The sequence below is a fragment of the Cucurbita pepo genome, chromosome LG06 (assembly GCF_002806865.2).
Source record: "Cucurbita pepo subsp. pepo cultivar mu-cu-16 chromosome LG06, ASM280686v2, whole genome shotgun sequence".
Lineage (NCBI taxonomy): Eukaryota > Viridiplantae > Streptophyta > Magnoliopsida > Cucurbitales > Cucurbitaceae > Cucurbita > Cucurbita pepo.
Genome location: NC_036643.1, coordinates 5,561,828 through 5,584,513, shown reverse-complemented (window position 1 = coordinate 5,584,513; position 22,686 = coordinate 5,561,828). Strand labels below are relative to the sequence as shown.

The window sequence follows — 22,686 nt, the reverse complement described above, 5'->3', positions numbered from 1 at the left end:
TACCATTAATGTTCACTTCAAAAATAAATAATAAAACTATTAAATAACAAAAATACTAATTCTAAAATATCTTTAAATTTTAATAATATTTCACAAATATGGTTTGACTTTAAAAAATATATATATATTAAAAAATTTAAAATATTTTAGGTTTAAAAAATACCTTTTAAATTTTAAAACTAACAACTCCGTACAAATTTGGGACACCAAACAACCGTAGCTACTCTATCCCGCTGACACGAGGAAGATTCCCCACTGCTGTCCCCCGTGGAAGTCCGGGCTATATCTCAGCCCCAGTATGGTTAGCTACTCTATCCCGCTGACACGAGGAAGATTCCCCACTGCTGTCCCCCGTGGAAGTCCGGGCTGTGTCTCAGCCCCAGTATGGTTGATCATTCGAAAACATTAGTTAAGCATCATTGGCTTGGTTAGCCTTTACCTGACCAACAACTCAATACTACGCAGGCTCATCAAGTCGTGCTTCTTAGCTTGTGTCTATTGACATCTATCTTCAAACTTTTTAATATTACTTTTGTATTTTTTTTTTAAATATTTTTTAAAACATGATAGGGACGGCGAGAGTATTTTTTAATTTTTTTAAATAAAAATTTAAGGGTACTTTGGTAATTTTTAAAAAGTTTAAAATTAATTTTTTTTTAATTTATGGGTATTTTTTAAATACTTCTAAAATTAAAGGGTATTTTTTGGACCGTATTTTTGAAATAAATTATTAATAAATTTAAGATATTTTTTTAATTTTTTTTTTTTTTTTTTTACAATTTTCATAGAGGGACTTTTGGTCCTGAGCTGTCGAACTCGGTAGTCCATATTCTCAATAGAAGTCTAGCATTAACGGTACATAATAAGACACTAGAGTCGGGAAGCTTGGAGCGGAAAAAGACCCGTGTGATATTTCAAAGTTTTTGGTTGCGGGGTTCATGTGCATACGGCCTATAACTCTCGAACTAAATTGGATGAATGAAGTGTAATCTGTATTTGTTTTTGGGAGTTAGTGAGGAATCCAAACTGTATCGACTCTATAAGACAGTTAGAAGTCAAGATATTGTATTTGAAGAGCATAAATGGTGGAATCGGAGAAATTGGAATGATAATGAAATCAATGTTGAACGAGACGATGACTAAGCAGAAGAAATAGAAAATGATTTTCCACACGACAGTTGGTCATCAAGAAGAAGTTGTCCAATAAGAAGAAGCCGTGGAACAATAACTTCCAAGAAGGCGGTGTATTCGACCTTTTTGGATGCTAGATTATGTAACGGGTGAAGAGTTATCTGACAGTGAGTGTGAACTACACCTTACTTGCAGTAATGGAGATGATCCTTTTTCACTGTGAAGAAGCAGCAGAGAATCTAGTTTGGAAAAAGCCGTGAAAGAAGGAATTGAAGCTATATAAAGAAATAGAACATGACATTTAACCGAGCTTCTAGATGGTGCTAAAAGGATCGGGGTTAAATGGATCTTCAAAACAAAGCACGATGAGAAAGGAGACGTCATCATGATCGGTGATTCGAGGATATACTAAGAAAATATGGAGTAGATTACAAGGAGGTGTTTGCTCGTGTAGCTCGTATGGAGACTATCAGATTGGTCATTATTGTAGCTGCTCATCATGGATGGTCCATTTTACTGGTTATATGTCATATCTACCTTCTTGCACGGGGAACTAACTGGAGATGTTTTTGTTGAACAGCCACGAGGATTCAAAACAAAAGGGGAAGAAAAAAAGTCTACCAGCTGAATCGTGCGTTATATAGACTAAAACAAGCACTTCGAGCTCGGAACAATCGCACTGAAAGATATTTTTCGGTCTGTGGATATACAAAATGAGAGAATGAACCCACTTTATTCACTAAGGTAAATGAGAAGAGAATTACCGTTGAGTCGATTTTTACCGGGAATGATGATGTTCAAGAAATCAATGATGTCAGAATTCGCGATGACTGACATGGAAAAATGAAAAAATTTCGGGTTTTTGAAGTAACACAGAAAGCTGATAGTATTTTCGTGTGTCAAAATAAGCATGTGACTTATCTTATGGAGAGATTTGAAATGGGCAATTCAAATTCTGTCTGTAATCGAATAGTTCTAAAAAGACGGTTTTCATTGGTGATCTAGTGCAACAACCACCAACGTTGATGATTCCCTAGCTCGTGACGCGCTCAATGACTTGTGTTATTTCCAATGCTTGCGCAACTTGCAATCAGTAGCAAATACATGAACGAGCTCTATTCTCGAGCAACTACCATTCGGACGTAGTCATGACCAATGTTTCAAAAAATTTGAGGTGGGGTTGAGGCGTTTTGTCTCAGAGAAGTGAGGTATAACCCTAAAATGATAAGCAATGTCTCGTTTTAAATAGAAAAAACTTAGTAAATTATAAGTTTTTGTATTCTAACCAATCTTTAAAACGCGTCTGTTACGAGAAAGTTTCCATGCCCTTATACTCCCCAACCAATGTAGGACATCACAATCCACCCCCCTTCGGGGTCAACGTTCTTACAAAACGTATTTACTAGGGGAAGGTTTCCACACCCTTATACACCCCAACCAATGTAGAACATCACAATCCACTCCCTTTCGGGGCCCAGCGTTCTTACTGGCAATCCTCATCCGGTGCCTGGCTCTGATACCATTTGTAACGATCTAGATCCACTGCTAGTAGATATTGTTCTTTTTGGGCTTTCCTTCACAAGCTTTAAAACTTGTCTGGTAGGCGAAGGTTTCCACACCTTATAAGATATTTTGTTCTCCTCCCCAACCAACGTGTGACATCACAAAGTTTTCAATTTCATTAGCAAAGACTAAGTTTACCCTTTTTAACGTACTTTCAAGTACAGGTGATCGTATGACCCGATAATCTGATCAACTCAAACTACGAAGGTTTAATTACGTTAATTTTTTCGATTTGGGTTGAATTAAAATTTTGATTCAATTTATGGGTTGACATTTTATACAATCAGCTCGAAAAAAATAGGGTTACAATCTATCTCTACCCCATTTTAAAAAAAAAATTAAAAATATTTAACGTTTGTCACAAATGTCAGTGATGCATTATGATTAATAAATGTATGATATTTGAACATTACGAGACTTTAGTTATTAACGTAATATTACAGATAAATATGATTTTTTTTAATAATTACGAAAAAAGAACAACTCGATAACCCAACCTAATCCGACTGTGAACTCTATTCGGATTGCTCGATTCACCAACTCAAAATTTCGAGTGAGTTGGTCGAAGGAACTTAAAAAAAAAAAAAATTAAAATAATTTAAAGTAAGATGCATTAAATAGTTTTAAAAAATTAGAGCCAAATAGATATAAATTCAATTTTAGTTTTCCGAAAATACCCTTTCTTATTTATAATATTCCAAAAATGCCCTCGAGTTCAGTGGAGTTTTTAAAATTGCCCTAATACGCCAAAATACAGTGTACTTGGAGGACGTGGACCACATTGGCTACTCATTAATTCCAGTTTGAAAAAATAAAAATAAAAATAAAAAAATAAATTATTTTGTTCTTCAGAACAGTAATTGATCGGCGTTCAAAAAGTAATCTTTCACCGATCGTCGTCACTATCTTCCGAACCTTTTTCCGTTCGATCGAACGAACGAGAATCTTTCACTGAATTGCAGCACCGACGACGAAGTTTCCGATGCATCGCCGCCGGTGCGTGTCGTCCAGAGCCATTTCGGACGCAGAGAGTGAGTCCGATAACGAAATGATGAATTGCTTGTCGTGTCTGGAGGATTACTGGTCACGCGACGCCGGAACCTGCAAGGAGTGTTACGAGGAAGCTAATGAGACTGAGGAAGAGCTCAAGCGTGAGATCGAAGACTTGAAAGCTAAGGTTGCTTTCCTCAGGTTTTGGTCCCCTCTCGATCATCTTCATAATCGGTCGAATGCTCCTTGCTTTACGGATGTTGTTTTGATCGCCTCCGGCGATGGCGCTGAGGGATATGCTGTGCCACTTCCCGCTCATAAAGCTGTCTTGGTTAGTACGAATTTTATAGTTTACTCGAATCTTACACTATTTTGTGGTTTTGTTTTGATTCCTTGAGTATGATTTCGAGTTGTGTAGTATTAAACGTTTGCTTGTTTCTTAGGAATCAAGAGTAAGATATTTAACTTCCAAATGCATAAGCATTTGAAGTTCTGGAACAAGGTTGCATAATATACTTTTATACATATTGAAGAGACAATACTTCTAACACTTGCTTGATTCTAGTTGATTTCTTCTGCTTGTTTATCCTACAATGTATCTGATTGCTATTGAGATTGTGGATTAGCTTAGATGTTGAAGAAATGGATACTTCTTTTGAAAGGGGTGGAATTAAAGGGAGTAGACCACTTGGCTGATTGGGCTACAACTTTTATGGCATGGAAGCTAGTGGCCAATGGCTTTGGATGTGGAAATCTAAGGAGAAAGAACATGTTTGTCACGGGTAAATGCCTTTTCGGATTTTCTAGGAAGCCATTTTTAACATTCCTAGTAAGTAAGGGTTCGATTTTAATAGATTGAGCATTTCAGTGGTGGAGACAGCTTGCTATTGAAGTTCTCAGATCTTCAATCAATCCTTTGGTGACCTAAATGTGTGTAATGGTGGAAGAATCATGCCTTGGAAAGACACTTGATCGAGGGATCTTGTGGCTGGCTTTTCAAATCTGTTCAAGTGTTCTAGCATCTCATTTGACTATTGGATACAACCCATACGTTCAAATGCAATCTACATCATGGAATCTGAAATTTAGAATAAACGTATTGCGAAGCTGAGGATGGACCTCCCTATTTGCTTTGAGGGAAATATTTACCATCTTGAACTCTGATTCTAAATTGTGATCCCTGTAGAGATCTAGAACATTCTCTTGCAAACCTTTCCGAAAGCAATATTGAGGGATAGCAAAGGTGCCCTGCCTCCTTCAAGTTAATGATCTAATAGGTCTAAGGAAATCCAGTTTTCTACCCTTATTGAAAATCAATACTGGTGGGTGACCTGAGAGGCATCCAATTCAGTATTTCTAGTCAAGGAACTTGAAGGGAAACTGAAGAGTTGGCCATAATCAAATAGCCGAATATCCTTGATGGCTGAACGGGGAACAAAAGATCTTGGAGGAGCCTACAATCATAGAAACAAGAATATGGTTGAGAAATAGGTGATGGCAGATAAGCGATGATGCATAGATGGTGCTATCTTTTTTTTTTCTCTTACTCGGGCATGGCTAGTGTTATGAATTTTAGGAAATCACTTTGATGTATTTGGTGAAAAAAATTAAACACAAGGAACTTATACTGTAAGTCGAAGCTGTGTGTTGATTGATAAGAGGGAGATTGACTTTGGTTCAACCAGTTTGGAGCATATTCTGTGAGTTTAGCTTGCAGGCTCAATTTGGGACGAATTTTAAGGCTTTTGGTGTACTTGGCTCGGATCAATGTCTTTGTTTGGCTTTTTGTAACCAAATTTTTACAACTATCCTTTATCCCTTATTCTAAATAATTGCATTCCTTTCTTTGTCACCCTCTGCTCTGGTTAGCAATGTTTGTTTGTAGCCCTTTCTTGGGTCCTGGCTTGGGTGTTCGTAACCATGTCAAAGCAAAATTGCTTCAATAAGAAATTAGTTGTCGAGATCGACTCCTTTTTTTTTTTCTTTTTTTTTTTTTTTAATTATAATTTGAGTTTCTTTGGCATTTGATCACTGAAAGCAAATATGCGTTAAGTGACAATAGGTGTGATCCCAGTCTTGCTTCGAGGGAATCTCATGTGAATCTTTGAAAAATTTTCTTTTGCGGTTTGATTTAGTTTCTACTTATCTCATCTGGTGTATTGGCCAAATAAAGAAAATAGGTTGTTTGGTGATCTGTGAATTCTGTTATTGTTCAAATTTTTTGATGTCTTTACTGTTTCTTTTAGCCTAATATGGTTGACCATTAGGTGATAGCAATACACTCCTCTCTTAATTTAACTCATCCTTTATCAACTTCAAGTGTCAATTTTTTTTTGGTAGTTTGGTTGATCAAAGAAATATCCCAGGGTAATTTCTCCAGCAAATCTCATTAGCTGTTTGCTTTTCTTTATAGGGGTTTTAGACATTGCTCCCTCGGTCCCAGCATATGATTATTTCGTGTGGTTATTGACATGGAGTGTTTATTTTCCTCTATAGAGGTTTTGGCAAAAGTCCCTAAAGATGTTGCTATTTTTTCTCCCTTTTTCTAGGATTTGATGTTCTGCTGTGTAGTTTGTAATTGTAATTGTTTTTCTTATTTAGGATAACCATTTGGCTTTTAAAAATGTGCTCGTTTTCTTACAATTGCTTTACAATCCTTTGTATTTTTCTTTAGAAAACATTTGAATTTATAACCAATTTTCAAATACAAAAACAAAATTTTAAAAACTACTTCTTATAGTTTTCAATATTTGGCTAAACACTCTTAGAAAGGGGATAACAAACAAACAAAGAAATCCATTAGTGGAGATAGTGTTTATAGGCTTAATTTTAAAAATTCAAAATCTAATAAATAAGGCTCCGTTTGATAACAGTTTAGTTTTTAGTTTTTGATTTTTGAAATTTATGTTTGTTTTCTCCAAAATTTTCACTTATGGTTTTCACCTTTACTTGAGTTCCTAGTCAAATTCTAAAAACAAAAACAAGTTTTTGGTAACTATTTTATTTAGTTTTCAAAACTTGAATGAGTTCTTTTAAAATAATAGCGAAAATTGGATAATAAAACGTAGAAACTTATGGGTGGAAGTAGTGTTCCTAAACTTAATTTCTTAAAATAAAAAACCAAATGATTATCAAGCGGGGTCTTATTATCATTTTTTTTTTTAGAGAACATAGATTGTATGAGTTTATAACGAATGCTTAGCAAAAAATGTACCTTCCATGTTACCTGGAGACTATGTTTTCCAAGAACCAAAAGCCTTAAAACAATTCAACAAAGAGATAGTTGATACAGAATATAATTTTTGAATTTGCATTGCATTATGAATATTTTGTCATCGTGGGCACGGTCAACTCAGCTGCTACTTGTGATATTTTCTAAACTTCTGTCTGGTTTTTTTTGGGAATCTAGAGTGACAAACTGATGCTTATCAGCCTCTGAGGCTGAGGTTATTTTTCCAGGCAAAGTAATTGCATATTAAATCTTATATTATGTTTTTTTTTCATTTCATTTCATCTTTTATATTATGTTTGCTACCCTCTGAAATTCATCATGTAAACCATTATCTTCGAAGGAAGGCAATTATACTTCCTTTGACGTAAATGATTCAACCTTTTGAGAATAAATTTTCAAAGGTACATTTTTATTTCATTGGATAGGAGCATTTAGATGACAAGCTACTAACGTGCTTAACCGTGTGCATCTCTGAACATGACTTTCACGTCTGTACTGCATATTACATTATTTTAACTTTCAGGATTTGTTTAGTAAAATTTTGGAAATGACTTCTTTTATTTCCATATTCCTTCTGCTTAGAGGAATCCTTTTGAGCTCTTGTAACCCCTCAAATCTATAGCTAGTAGATATTGTCCACTTTAGTCCGTTACGTATCGCGGTCAACCTCACGGTTTTATAACGCGTCTGCTAGGGAGAGGTTTCTACACCCTTATAAGCAATGTTTCGTTCCCCTCTTCAACCGATTTGGGATCTCACAATCAACTCCCTTTGGGGGTCCAGCGTCTTCGCTGGCGCACCGCTCAGTGTCTGGCTCTGACACCATTTGTAAAATCTCAAGCCCACCACTGGCAGATATTGTCCACTTTGACCCGTTACGTATCGCCATCAGCCTCACATTTCTAAAACGCATATCTAGGAAGAGGTTTCCACACCCTTATAAAGAATGTTTCGTTTTCTTCTCCAACCGACGTGGGATCTCACATATCTATTTTCTTAACCCCCATGAACATATTGCATTAGCAACTTAAACTTTATAAATGGGGTTTATTAATTCCATGAACCAAATTCCTCCTTTCACCCCCAAAGAACTGGTTTTACATCGTAGTGGTATCTTTGACTCAAATAACCTATGCAGATGTCATTCTCTAGATGATATTCTATGCTCCAATTCATTCTAATGGAGAGATGAGAGACCTCTTCTCTCTTTTTCATGCAAATACGAGATTGGATACAATTTCATCTGAGTTCCATATACATTTGCATAGCCACAGGAGTCTGCCATCCATCCCTTTCCTTTTCTAATCGCAAATAAACATTCATTTTCATGTTTGTTTCAGGTGAGTCGCTCGCCCGTTTTCAAAGCTATGCTTGAGAATGAAATGGAAGAAAGTCGTAGTGGTACCATAAAGATCAGCGACGTTTCATTCGACGCCCTCCGCACCTTTGTCAATTATTTGTACACAGCAGAAGCCTGTCTTGATGAGCAAATGGCTTATGACCTTTTAGTTTTGGCTGAGAAGTATCAGGTGACGCATCTGAAGTCACATTGCGAGAAGTTCCTAATATCAAAACTGAACTGGGACAACTCAATCATGAACTACACCTTCGCACACCAGCACAATGGCAAGCATATGATTGATGCAGCTCTGTCGGTGATTATCGACAACATGGACAAGCTTACCAAGAGGGAGGAGTACATGGAGCTCGTCGAGAAGGATCCACGGCTTGTCGTGGAAATCTACGAAGCATACATGTCTAAACAGGTAAATACTGCTGCTTGTAAGGATTGTTCTGTGAAATAAAACTCAAGTAGATCTTAAAGCCATTGTGATTTGTTTTGTGTGCTTGCAAGGACTGTTTTGTTACTTAGATTACGATGAGCATGCACTCCAATAATACCTAGAATGTATCTCGTTAAACAAAAACTAGAACGTAATCCAATCGATATAAATATGCTTGTTTGGCTATGAGTTTTTCGTTCACTGTGTTGGCCTTATGACGTTCAACACGCGTTTTTGTTCATCATATAACGATAGTTAGGAATGAAGCTAGAAAGTGTCTATTTTTTCTGCGAGATAAGAAATCTACCTCTAATAGGACAAGGAATAAGAGAGTGAGCGGATATGATTTTTTTTTTTTTTTTTTTTTTTTTCTTTTCATGAGCTAAAGGGAGAATGGGATGATGAATATATTCTTCATCTTTGTCCTTGCCTCGTTCCTCGCCTTTGCCTCGTTTGCTCTTTTTATTTTATTATATATGAATATTACAATTATTATCTACATATTTATTCAAATAAAATTATTCAAATTTGAAGTTTATTTTAGTAACTTACATAATTTGATATGTTTGTATAGGTGGAATATTTTTACTCTAGTAATAGATAATTATATAAGGACAATTATTTTATTTATTAAATCGAGATATAAAATAGATATTTTTTTTTTATTTACCTAAAATAATAATAGATATGATTCTAAAACTAACAATTTTTTTTTAATTTAATAAAAAGTTATAAATTAAAATGCTATTTTAGTTGGTGGCTTTAAGCGTAAATTTCAATAAATCTTAAATTTAATTTTGATGTTTTTTATTTTTTATTTTTATTTATTATAATTTTAAAAAACATAACATAATCGCTCTATAGAGTAGGGTTTGCCGTTCAAATTAAAGCCATAAAATAAGTACTCGACAAATAAAAAAAAGGAATTGGCTTAATTTTGTCGATAGAAGTCTTCGCACAATTCGATCTTGATAAAGACCAGAGATCAACGATTACGTGAAAAAAGGAATTGACTTAATTTGTCGATGTATAAGTCTTCGCACAATTCAATCTTGATAAAGACCACGAGACAAAAAGTTATCTTGATTCTATACCGAGACAAAAAATTATCTTCATTCATTGAACTTGGACAAGCAAAGAAACTTCTCGTTGAGTTACGTGCTTACGTAAAACCAAATAAGCCTCAATTTCAAGAAATAATATTTTTCATCAAGACATTCACTAAAGAAGCGGAAACACTTTTGAAAGAAGCTATTCAATATTAGATGAAACGTTTTTTACTTCAAGATCGAGAAATTATTATTATTATTATTTAATAAAATTAATTTTGATGGGCCGTGAGCGTGGTGGGAACGGGCTTCCCAAAAAGCCAGCCCGGGGACGAAGTCAGCCTAGAATGAAGGGGACGACCCTAATCTTGTGTTGGCAAAGCCAACTTCTTGGGTTGCGGGCAAAGAAGAGCGGATATGGAGGCTCGAGTCAGGGCATAGCGTAACTAAGAGAGCCATTCCATTTAGAGCGAGCCCGTGTGGTTATGGGGATGAACACACACCAAAAAAATAAAATTTATTAAAAGTATTGAGGCTAAAATTAAATTAAAATAATAATTTAAAGGAAGTTGTAAGAGATAGGAGCAGATTTCATCCACGTTCACACGTGGGAAATTGACCGAAATTGATTTAGTTTGACTTTTATTATTATTATTATTTATGACACATTTGCCCTTTTCTTTTCTACCAAGATTACCCCCAAATGTCAGCGCCGCTTTCATTGGCCGACACGTATTTAATTATAAAATTGTCTTACTTTTCGGTCGGGTGGGCCCCAATCATAAATTTTATAAATATTAAAATAAAAATCTTATATTTTCAATAAATATATATATTTCAAATATGTTTTAATTTAATTAACTTCTAATTTGAGTTTTTTTTTTTAAATTGAAATTTTGTTTTTATAAAATAATTATTGTCAACAAAAATACTTTCATATTTTAATATTTATATTTTGAAGATTTTCTATTAATATAAAATGACTAAAAAAAACTTTAAAATACAATTTCCATTATTTATTTATTTATTATTGAAAGTGTTTATAGAAAATTGATTTTGGTTGATATTTTTCTAAAGATTTCTCTATTGAGTCGGAGTCACTGACTCTCAAAAGACAGAAAGAACTGAAATATTCGTCAATATATCGACATATTCATAAATAAAGGGTTCAACGTCGATATTAATTATTATTAAAAAATAACATTATTATAATTTTTATAATTTTATTTATAAAAAAAGTCTAATATTTTTGTAAAATAGATATTTATATATTTTTAATATTTGCTATATACCCATTATATATATAATTTATAAACTTGAAAGAAAATAATGGGATTAATTTTATGTCTGAAATAATTTGTTAAAATGTATAATTTTAGGTAAAATCAAATTTTCAATATAAAAATTAATAATTTAAAATGTGTCTATTGTAATTTTTTTTAATGATTTTAGATGATCATATATATATATATATATATATTAAAAAAATGATACATAAAATCATCATTAATTTAAAACATAATTTTAAATTAATTTAGATTTTTACAAAAATCATTCCAAAAACTTATATTAAATATACTTAGAAATTGTTATTTTTTTTAATATACTTATAAAAAATTGGTTTTTCTCGATCTAAATATTTAATTAAAATATAATGATTGTTACTATAATTGTGTTTCTAAAATTTAAAGTTTTTTTTTTTAAAAAAAGTTGTGCGACTAAAGTCGATATTATACACATGTAAAAGATGATAAGAAATTACCGAGAAACTTATGAAAGAAAAAATTTTCTTTATACTAAATAAAATATTTTATTTAAAATCTCAATGAAAATATTATAAAAAAATGTTTAAAATTAGTTGAAAATTCTCGATAAAATTATGACTGGACTATAGTCGAGCCTAAAATTTAGTTTTGGTTTCCATTATCAGGAGGTCTATCACTTCGGTATACAAAGTTCTATGTACATCACTTTCATGTAAACCAAACCGTCTAGGCATGCATTACTTTCACGGTTCGGTTCTCGAGGTGTACATCACTTTTAAATATAAATATGATACACAGGCTCTACGAGCATCACTTTCATGTACTTAAAATCTTTGAATATGCTTGTTCGATTAGTTTCGAAGCGTTCTAAAATCAACTAAGCTTATCAAAACAAACCGCTTTGTTGCTGTCATTGCTTGCTGCACGTTGGTGCAACCGGAGTGAGACGCTCCACCGACCACTTGCCGATGAGACATCCGTCGTTGTTACCGGGAGGAGGGCTTCACCGGCTGTGGATTGAAGGCGAGGAAGGAGATGCTATCGAATGAAGAAGAGGAAGATGATGCTGCGGCCTATATTTATTATTGTTATTTATTTTATTTTATTTTATTTTATCATAAGTTTGTTGAACTCAATAGCTTATATTTCTTTTCTTTTATCACAAGTTTAGGGTTGCTATCGCTTTTTTGGGTCAAAACGGAATTCTTCGTGAGAAACAGCAGGTAAAGCTCGAACACGATTATCCTACCTAATAGACCCGTGGGTAAAACGAGAAGGCTCGATAATCATACCACCGCTTTTGAAAAAGCGTGTTGCTTTCAAATAAGACGCACTGTATTCTTTGCTTCGTGAGAAACAACAGGTAAAGCTGAAACACGGTTATCCTACCTAGTAAGCTCCCGTGGGCAAAACGAGAAGGCTCGACAATTATACCACCGCTTTTGAAAAAGCGTGTTGCTTTCAAATAAGACGCATTGTATTCTTTGCTTCGTGAGAAACAACAAGTAAAGTTCGAACACTGTTATCCTACCTAATAAGCCCCCCGTGGGCAAAACGAGAAGGCTCGATAATTATACCACCGCTTTTTCTTTCAAATAAGACGCACTGTATTCTTTGCTTCGTGAGAAACAACAAGTAAAGTTCGAACACTGTTATCCTACCTAGTAGGCCCCCCATGGGCAAAACGAGAAGGCTCGACAATCATACCACCGCTTTTGAAAAAGCGTGTTGCTTTCAAATAAGACGCACTATATTCTTTGGGATCCTTTTTTATTTTTGTAACAACCCGTCCGTTACGTATCGTCGTCAGCCTCAAGGTTTTAAAACGCGTCTATTAGAAAAAAGTTTTCACACTCTTATAAGAAATGTTTTGTTCTCCTCTCCAACGGGGCCTCAAGGTTTTAAAACGCGTCTATTAGGAAAAAGTTTTCACACCCTTATAAGAAATGTTTTGTTCTCCTCTCCAACGGGGACGTGAGATCTCATAATAAACAGAATGAACAGAAGTAGAATCACAGAATGAACAGAAGTAGAATCACAGAATGAACAGAAGTAGAATCACAGAATGAACAGAAGTAGAATCAGATCGATTCCCTAAATGTTTTTCTAGATATTGCTCAATGTCTCAGATATTCACGAAAAGTGAGAAGCAGATGAATGATAATTTAAGAAGTTACCGCTAATTCGAGATTAGCTATGAGATCCCACATTGGTTGAGGAGGAGAACAAAATACCAAAGTGTAAAAACCCTTCCTCACAGACGCATTTTAAAAACCTTGAGGAGAAGCACGAAAGGAAAAATCCAAAGAGAACAATATCGGATCGGCTAGCGGTGAACTTAGACCGTTACATTAACTTAATGAATATAACCAGAATCGTCTCATAAGTGGACTGTTTGATTTTCACCCATGCTAATTAAGAATTTATGAATTTTAAGGAATTTTAAACATTCATTAGTTCTTAAAATAAATATATCCATTTAATTCTCTCTGCTAAAATTTTTGATATATTTATTAACTAATTTATATACAAATTTAAAAACCTAAAACTAATTGGACATAAAATGAGAAGTCAGGGAGGGAATGAAATTGAGAAAAGAAGATAGAAAAATACGAGTTTTTGTAATCTAACAAACAACAAATCAACTCAAAATCAACACGAACAAGAATCAAACTCACTAAAATCATCAATCTAAAACGAAGAATTAGAAGAGTAGTTCATCATGTTCTTGAATTCCTCAAAATCAAGCCGCCCATCCAAATCGACATCGAACGCGCCAATCATGCGCCTACAATCACGCACACAGCGTCGATCATCCCAAAGCCCTAACCTAACCAACACATTGTGAAGCTCATCGCACGAAATAAAACCATCGCGATTTTCGTCGAACACTTGGAATGCATTCAAAAGATCGCTCTCAATCTCCTCTCCTCCTCTGTTTATTTCCGAAATCGATTCATACAGAGACAAGAATTCATCAAAATCAATCATCGATTTACCTATTAACGATTCGAGATCATCCGAAATGAAATCGACGCCTGTTCGATTAAGCAGCCAATGAAGCTCCTCGATGCTCACGAAGCCGTCGCCATTTCTGTCAATCGTTTCGAAAATCCTCTGTAAATCAGAGGCGTTGAATGGAGACATAATCGATGAGGAACATCAACGATTGAAGATTGTAAGTTCTTCTCTGGTAGTGATTTTGATCGATTTATAACGAGCAGTTGAAGAGGCGGAAGGTCGCAAGAAAGTTCAGCTATGGCGGTTTTGGTTTCTTTGCATTGAGTTTCCATTGAAGCTTCGCATGAAAATACGATACCCCTTCTATTGGGAGAAATTTATACTGATTTCAGGAGCATGACGTCACCAGGGCTGCCCCAGGGAGGGCAAAATCGTAAAACAATACAAATATTTTTCTAGAGGTAGTAAAAAAAAAAAAAAAATTAAATTAATAAAAATGTATTTTTTTTTTCAGAAAGTTTTTAATCCTATCTTAATTTAAATAAAAATATATATTTTAAAATAAAGCGTAAAGTTTACGAGTATTTTTATTAATTTAGCCCAATAAAAATACTAAATTAATAAAAATTTCTAATTTTTTCAAAAAGGTTTTAATAATATTTTTAAATTAAATAAAAATATTTTTTTAAAGAAGGTTCAATAAAAAATTTCACAAAAGATTAATAAAAAAACGAATGATATAAAAAAACCAAATTAATAAAAATAGTATTTTTTTTTTAAAAAAGGTTTTAATAATATTTTTAAATTAAATAAAAATATTTTTTTTAAGGTTAAAAAGTATTTTCTTTTTTGGATAAATTGTAAGGTTTAAGAGTATTTTTTATTAATTTAATTTAATAATAAAAAAAAAAACTCCACAAAATTAGAATACAAAGATTAATTAAAAAAAATTGAATGATAAAAAAAAACTAAATTAATAAGAATGGCTATAAAATTTGTATTTTAAAAAAAAAGTTTTTAATAATATTCTTATATTAAAATATATATATATATATATATATATATATATATGTGGTTGAGTATTTTTTAGAAGAATATTAAATTAGCAAAAAGAAAGAAGGAAATTATTTAAAAAATATTCGTATTATTTCAAAAATTACAATATTACCCCTAATGTTTCTTAATCATATCAAAACTATAACTTGAAGTAGAAATTTATAAAAATTGGGAACTAGAACGATATAGCCAGAACCTAACAATGATGTGGAGGTCCAAATTTTTGTCACAAGTCAACCCCGCACTATGTTTGGTTAAATTTTCGTTAGAAATTTTGAAAGATTTCTACGTAATTTTAAAATCGGTATGAAATGTCAAATAATATTGTCGCTTTTGAAAAGAATAAAGGTATTTTTTAAAAATAAATAAATAAATACTTTTCACATTCTTATTTGTATTTTTATTTATACTGGTGATTTATTGACGATATCTTTTGAGGATATATTTATATGAGATATTCAAACCATTTAATTTTTGAATATATCGACGTATTGATGAATATTATAATCTTTGGAAGCTACCAAAACATTCTTTATAACCGTCCATTTTGTATTAATAGTTCCTTTTCTAAGTAAAAAAATGAATGATGAGAGCATTTGAATCAACAAATTTTAGGTAAGTAATAATCTCGAACATTGGATGCTTGTTGTGAGATCTTATCTCGGAGAGGGAACAAAATATTGCTTATATGGGTGTGAAAACCTCTCTCTAATAGACACGTTTTAAAACCGTGAGGTGGTGATACTTAACGGGCCAAAATGGACAATAAATGGTATTAGAGTTAGTCATTGGGTAGCTTGCTGTCGAGGACGCTGGCCTCCAAAAAGGGTGGATTGTAAGATCCAAACACATCGGTTGGAGAGGGGATTGAAGCATTTCTTATATAGGTGTGGAAACCTCTCCCAAGTAGACCGTGAGATTGACGACGATATATAACGGGTCAAAGCAGACTTGGGGGCGGATTGTGAGATCGCACATCGGTTGGAGAGGGAAATGAAGCATTCCTTATAGGGTGTTGAGGCGGATTGTGAGATTCCACATGAGTTGGAGAGAGAAACGAAGTATTCTTATAAGGGTATCGAAACCTCTCCCAAGTAGACCGCAAGACTGACGATGATACATAACGAGCCAAAGCAGACTTGGGGGCGGATTGTGAGATCGCACATCAGTTGGAGAGGGAAACGAAGCATTCCTTATAGGGAGTATTAGGGCCAGATTGTGAGATCCCACATCAGTTGGAGATGGAAACGGTGTTGGGGCAGATTGTGAGATCTCATATCAGTTGAAAAGGGAAACGAAACATTCCTCATAAGGCTGTTAGGGGTGGATTGTGAGATCCCGCATCAGTTGAAGAGAGATCAATAATAATTATGATCCAATCATAAACTAAGTTCTTCTCGAGCTAATGAGAGGGTGTGACCTATGTTTCAAGTTAAAAGAACCAAACCCTATTACGATAATTATATATTATTAAATAATAAAATATTAATTTTTTCTCGTAGAATTATGTTAATAAAACAACAAATATATTATATTTTGTTCTTAATAAAATTATAACAATATATTTTTTTTCCTAAAAGGGAATATTTTAGATTTTTAAAGAATTATGGGTAAAATTGTAAATATCAAATCACGAAGGACCAAAATTTAAAAAAACATGTTTTTTTATTGTTATTTAAATTTTAACAATTGACCTTCGAATTGATCAATGATTCTTAAAATTATATTAATAAATATTAACGGAATAAAAATAAATTTATATTATTGTAAAATTATATTAACTAAAAAATAATTAATTTGATGAATATAACACGAGTTTTAAAATAATAATATATTTGTTGATGTCATTGAATTGAACATATTTATAAATAATTTGTCACATACGTGTTGAAAAAATATAATTTATTTTGTATAAATTCAAATGGTCATTATTTTGTATTTTATTAATTTAATCTATTAATATATATTATTTTTAATTGGAGTATTAAAATTTAAATCTTTTTAACTTGGTGTGAACGAGTTAGGATATGCACGAGTTGGATTGAATTAAAAATTTTTTTTGGACCTGCTCGAAATTTCAGGTTAGTTGGGTTGGTGACCCGAACAACGCGAATAGAGTTCACAATTCAACTGAACCTGAAGTTTCAAGTTAGTTGGGTTGGTGAACCCGAACAACCTGAATAAAATTTTCAATTCGACCTAACCTAAATTACAGGTTATGGGTTGGTGACCCGAACAACCCGAATAGAGTTGACAATTCAACGTGACCTGAAATTTCAGATTAGTTGGGTTGTCAAGTAGTTCGTTTTTTTTTTATAATTATTTTTTAAAAATTTATTTATTCACAGTATATGTTAAATTAATAATTAAAATTTCATAAATTAAAATATTTTTAATTTTTATAATAATTTTAAAATATGGTAAAGTTAGGTTGAATTGTAACCCTATGCTTTCGGGTTGGTGGGGTTGACCCGACAGAAGTCAACCCACGAACTAACCCGAATTTTAGGTTTTTCAAAAATTCAATCCAATTCAAATCCAACCTAATCTTTATGGTTTAGGTTGGGTAATCTGTATTGGTCGAATTATCTTATCGACAAAAAAAAAAAAAAAAAAAAAAAAAAAAAAAAAAAAAAAAAAAAAAAAAAAAAAAAAAAAAAAAAAANTACGTGTAAAAAATTGTAAAACGCAATGTCGTTTCTCATTTCATCATCTTGGTTCTCGATGACACGACAACTCACATATTTCTACATCTATTTGAGACTTCTCAGAAACTTACCAAGACCTTCTCGGGTATATAACGCTTTTCAAGATCTATCGATCTACTTCGTTGCCTACTAAACTTTATGAAGCCATTATAACGCTTATCAAGATAACTCTAGCAAGTATCGTACAAATTAGAGGCTATTAAGTTTTAGCGATGCTTTGTGATGACACCGCAAACATCGGGATGTCGTCTACCTTCGTATTCCTTTTGTTCTTGCTTGCCTCTTAGCTTGATAATCTTACCCACTCTTCTCGGCGTGTTAGATGATGCACCATTCTCCTAGGTCCAAACGACACTTCTTTTTCGACCCTTGACATGGCTCGATAAATAGCACTCGTGTTGCACTACTAATAGACACATTCAGTCTTCGTTACAATTATATTCTACGTCCCCATCTCTACTTAATTCTCTCTCGCTTTATATTTAATTTATTCATTAATTTTTTTAAAATGCTAAAAACTATGTTTTGTATTAAAGTTTAAAGGTGTTATAAAGTAATAATATATTTTTGTTTATAAAATATTATTAGATTTATTAAATGTTTTATATTTTTTTAATACAAATTATTCATTAAAAATATTCTTTCAAATAAATATTAGAAAAAGGAAAAATGGCTTCGTGATCTCTACTGGTCGTGTTTCGTGGATGAGAATATTTGCTTAATCCACGATAATAAATGGTGTGAAAATTATTTATTTATAATCAAATAAATTACAAGGATACGAAGAGAGTAATAAAGGAAAATAACAATATCTACGGTAAAAAGATAAATATCTTATAATAAAATATCAAATATGATATATATGGTAAACTATAATTTAGTACTAAATATTTTTAGTACCCACCGCAAGCTGAGCGTCGAATTTGAACGAACGTGAAGCTTGAATCTGAAAAATTCAAAAAGAGGTCGAGAAACACTTTTCGTGTAGATGTCAACAACCTGGTTTGGAGGAGGCGTAGAGAAACATTTTCTTGGCCATCGAAAACTGCAGAGGGATCGTCGCTCAGTGGCGATATTGCCTTGGCTTCGGTGAGAATATATCTAACCCATGAAGAGAATCGTCGCTCAGCGACGATGCTGCCTTAGCTACGGTGCTACCTTAGCTCCGGTGAGAATATGTCTAACCCAAAAAGTAGAAAGGGAAACCTAGAGAAAGGGACAAAGACAATGTTGAAGTTGGAAGAGTCGCCACATTGGGCGAATGGACCAATTTTGGCGAGAAGGGCGGTGGCGACTTGGTTGGCGAAGAGGCCAGTGCGGCGCCCAGATTCCAAAGGTAAATCTCTGCAGAAGGTCGATAGGTTTCTCGAGATTCTATATATTTTCAATGTGAATGCTCATGAAGATTCTGAGATTAGGGTTTTTGTGAAGGATGAAGGGTTGATTGGGAATAAAATGAGAGAGACTATGTTAGCCAAAGGGAAACCAATTATGTTGGAGAAGGTGAGGTTGTATGTATAGAGTATGCTGAAGGGTGATCTGGAGGTCAAAAAGGTGGAGCCGAAGAGTAATCAATCAGCTCCATTTACGGCAGTCATGGAGACTACTCCTGCGGCGTCAAAGCCAGCAGGGGCGGTGGAGAAGATGAGTAGAGCATTCAGAGGCCATTGAAAATAAAAGATCAGGGTTGTTAAACCGAAAGGACTCTAATACCAAGAGAATGTTTGCTTAATCCACCACACCTAAATGGTGTGAAAGTTATATATTTATAATCAAATAAATTATAATGATATAAAAAGAGTAATAAATGAAGAGATATCTCTGATAAAATATCAAATATGATATATATGGTAAACTATAATTTAGGACATTTTTGATGTACATAGGAAATTTAAATTTTTTATTTTTTGGTCAAAAATATCAAACAGCTCAAGTCGGTATATTCCTAAATTTTTAAGCACCCACTAAAACCAACAAATAAAATAATAATAATAACAATAACGAAGTTTCCTACCATATCATATATTTAATATGTAATCTAAAAAATGTCACATCTTATTATTTTTATGTTTAATACTTTGTATATTATATGGTTTTTGAATTTGAATACAATAACAATAATAACTCAAATAATTTTGGTCAAATCTTGAAATTAATGCTAAATTTTAATTATATGGTTAGTTGACCATTATGTATTTTTATTAAAAATTCAAGTTTGGTTAATATAAAGCTCTCTTGTGAACATTGTCATAATAAAATAAATGTTAAAATATGTATTTTAATTAAAAATATTAAATATATCATGGTTGCACGCGGGTTGAATTTCTTATACTATTGTTCTTATTTTATACCATCGACATTGTTGGATGAACGTCCCACATTGGCTAATTTAGGAAATGATCATGGGTTTATAATCAAACAATACTATCTTGAAAGTCCCACATCGGCTAATTTAGGGAATGATCATGAGTTTATAATCAAAGAATACTATCTCGAAAGTCTCACATCAGCTAATTTAAGAAATGATTATGAGTTTATAATCAAAGAACAAGGGGAGGAAGTAACGTTGGACATGAGGTTTATATTCATCATACTTTGCCTAAAAAATCTCTTTTTGCCCTCGTTTTCTAAAACTTTCTTCTTAAACCAAGGCTAGAGGCTCGAGCATACGTCGCTTGGCTGTAGCGACGTAAGAACGAATTGGATTAGCTCACTTGTAGTTAGAAAGTGAGTGCTGCATAATCGCAAGTCCGCTGCCAACAAAAGTGCGATTGTGACCAGTGGTAGATAAGGTTTATATTCCTCATATCCTGCCCCAAGATTGGAAATCCAAATTTGACACCTGATAGCCTTGACATTTTTTTACGACATGCTCACGTTACCTACTCCCGCCTCATAATTTGAAATTCATATTTGACACCTGATAGCCCTGACATCTTTTTACGACATGCTCACGTTACCTACTCCCACCTCAGAATTTGAAATTCATATTCGACACCTGATAGCCCTGACATTTTTCTACGACATGCTCACATTACCTACTCCTGCCTCAGAATTTGAAATCTAGATTTGACACTTAGTAGCCTCGACATTTTTCTACGACATGCTCACGTTACCTACTCCCACCTCAGAATTTGAAATCTAGATTCCACACCTGGTNTCAAACAATACTATCTTGAAAGTCCCACATCGGCTAATTTAGGGAATGATCATGAGTTTATAATCAAAGAATACTATCTCGAAAGTCTCACATCAGCTAATTTAAGAAATGATTATGAGTTTATAATCAAAGAACAAGGGGAGGAAGTAACGTTGGACATGAGGTTTATATTCATCATACTTTGCCTAAAAAATCTCTTTTTGCCCTCGTTTTCTAAAACTTTCTTCTTAAACCAAGGCTAGAGGCTCGAGCATACGTCGCTTGGCTGTAGCGACGTAAGAACGAATTGGATTAGCTCACTTGTAGTTAGAAAGTGAGTGCTGCATAATCGCAAGTCCGCTGCCAACAAAAGTGCGATTGTGACCAGTGGTAGATAAGGTTTATATTCCTCATATCCTGCCCCAAGATTGGAAATCCAAATTTGACACCTGATAGCCTTGACATTTTTTTACGACATGCTCACGTTACCTACTCCCGCCTCATAATTTGAAATTCATATTTGACACCTGATAGCCCTGACATCTTTTTACGACATGCTCACGTTACCTACTCCCACCTCAGAATTTGAAATTCATATTCGACACCTGATAGCCCTGACATTTTTCTACGACATGCTCACATTACCTACTCCTGCCTCAGAATTTGAAATCTAGATTTGACACTTAGTAGCCTCGACATTTTTCTACGACATGCTCACGTTACCTACTCCCACCTCAGAATTTGAAATCTAGATTCCACACCTGGTAATCCCAACATTCCGCTGCAACATGGTCACATTACCTACTCCCGCCTTAGAATTTGAAATTCAGATTCGACACCTGATAGCCTCGACATTTGTCTACAACATGCTCACGTTACCTACTCCCGTCTCAGAATTCGAAATCTAGATTTGACACCTGGTAGTCCCAACATCTACTCCCGCCTCAGAATTTGAAATTCAGATTCGACACCTGATAGCCCCGACATTTTTCTACGACATGCTCACGTTACCTACTCCCGCCTCAGAATTCGAAATCTAGATTCGACACCTGGTAGTCCCAACATCCCCCTATAACATGGTCACATTACCTACTCCTCGCTTCTTAAAAGTGAAGAACTATAGACCAATAGAAGTCTTTCCAACATGTTTTGTCCTCATCACTCACATGCGTCCCAGGAAAATTCCTAAAATTCTACCTCTCATTTACTCGGTTTATATTTTTAATAGAAATTATATTTAAAAATGAAAATAATCAATTAAAACAATTTTTCAAAGGAATATTTCATAGAAAAAATAATTTTCAAAATATTAAAATAAAATGCAGAGTCAACGACGGAAAAAGGGTGGTCAACTACTAATTAGGACCAAAAGGGTAATATTAAAAATAAAATATGGTTTTTTCTAAAAGGGTACGGAAGTCTTTGTTTATTGTTATGGGTAAACAAAAAGGTGTGAAAACGAGGCAGTTGGGGTCGTTTAATAAAGAAGAAAATATTAATGACGTCATCCCTATGACGATGCTTCAAAACTCATCCATACGTCACTGCCAATGCAATAATTAAATCCTTCGAATTAAATAGGTATAGATTTAAACGTGGTAGATAAAAATAGTTTAAAAATATGTATTTCTCTTTTTAATTATAAACTTGAGTATAGCTTAATAGATAAAAATAAAAATTATTATGTTAGATTTTAAATCGGTTGAAAAGGAGAATGAAACATTCCTTACAAGAGTGTTGGTATAAGTGGGTGGAAACCGGGATAAGTGGGTGGAAACCTTTTGTCAGTGGACGCGTTCTAAAACCTT

The 22,686-nt window shown here is 33.5% G+C and overlaps 2 protein-coding genes across 2 annotated transcripts; one reads left to right on the top strand and one right to left on the bottom strand.

Annotated features, from left to right (window-relative positions):
* The first annotated feature begins 3,518 nt into the window (after positions 1–3,518).
* On the top strand, positions 3,519–8,898 carry LOC111796493 (BTB/POZ domain-containing protein At4g08455). The gene is made up of 2 exons (XM_023679132.1): positions 3,519–4,015; positions 8,257–8,898. Exons 1-2 carry the CDS (start codon positions 3,677–3,679, stop codon positions 8,719–8,721), a joined length of 804 nt encoding a protein of 267 aa, XP_023534900.1. The 5' UTR covers positions 3,519–3,676; the 3' UTR covers positions 8,722–8,898.
* Positions 8,899–13,583: 4,685 nt separating this feature from the next.
* On the bottom strand, positions 13,584–14,299 carry LOC111797591 (probable calcium-binding protein CML44). The gene has a single exon (XM_023680645.1). The coding sequence runs from the start codon at positions 14,159–14,161 to the stop codon at positions 13,706–13,708; it is 456 nt and encodes a 151-aa protein (XP_023536413.1). The 5' UTR covers positions 14,162–14,299; the 3' UTR covers positions 13,584–13,705.
* Positions 14,300–22,686: the final 8,387 nt, after the last annotated feature.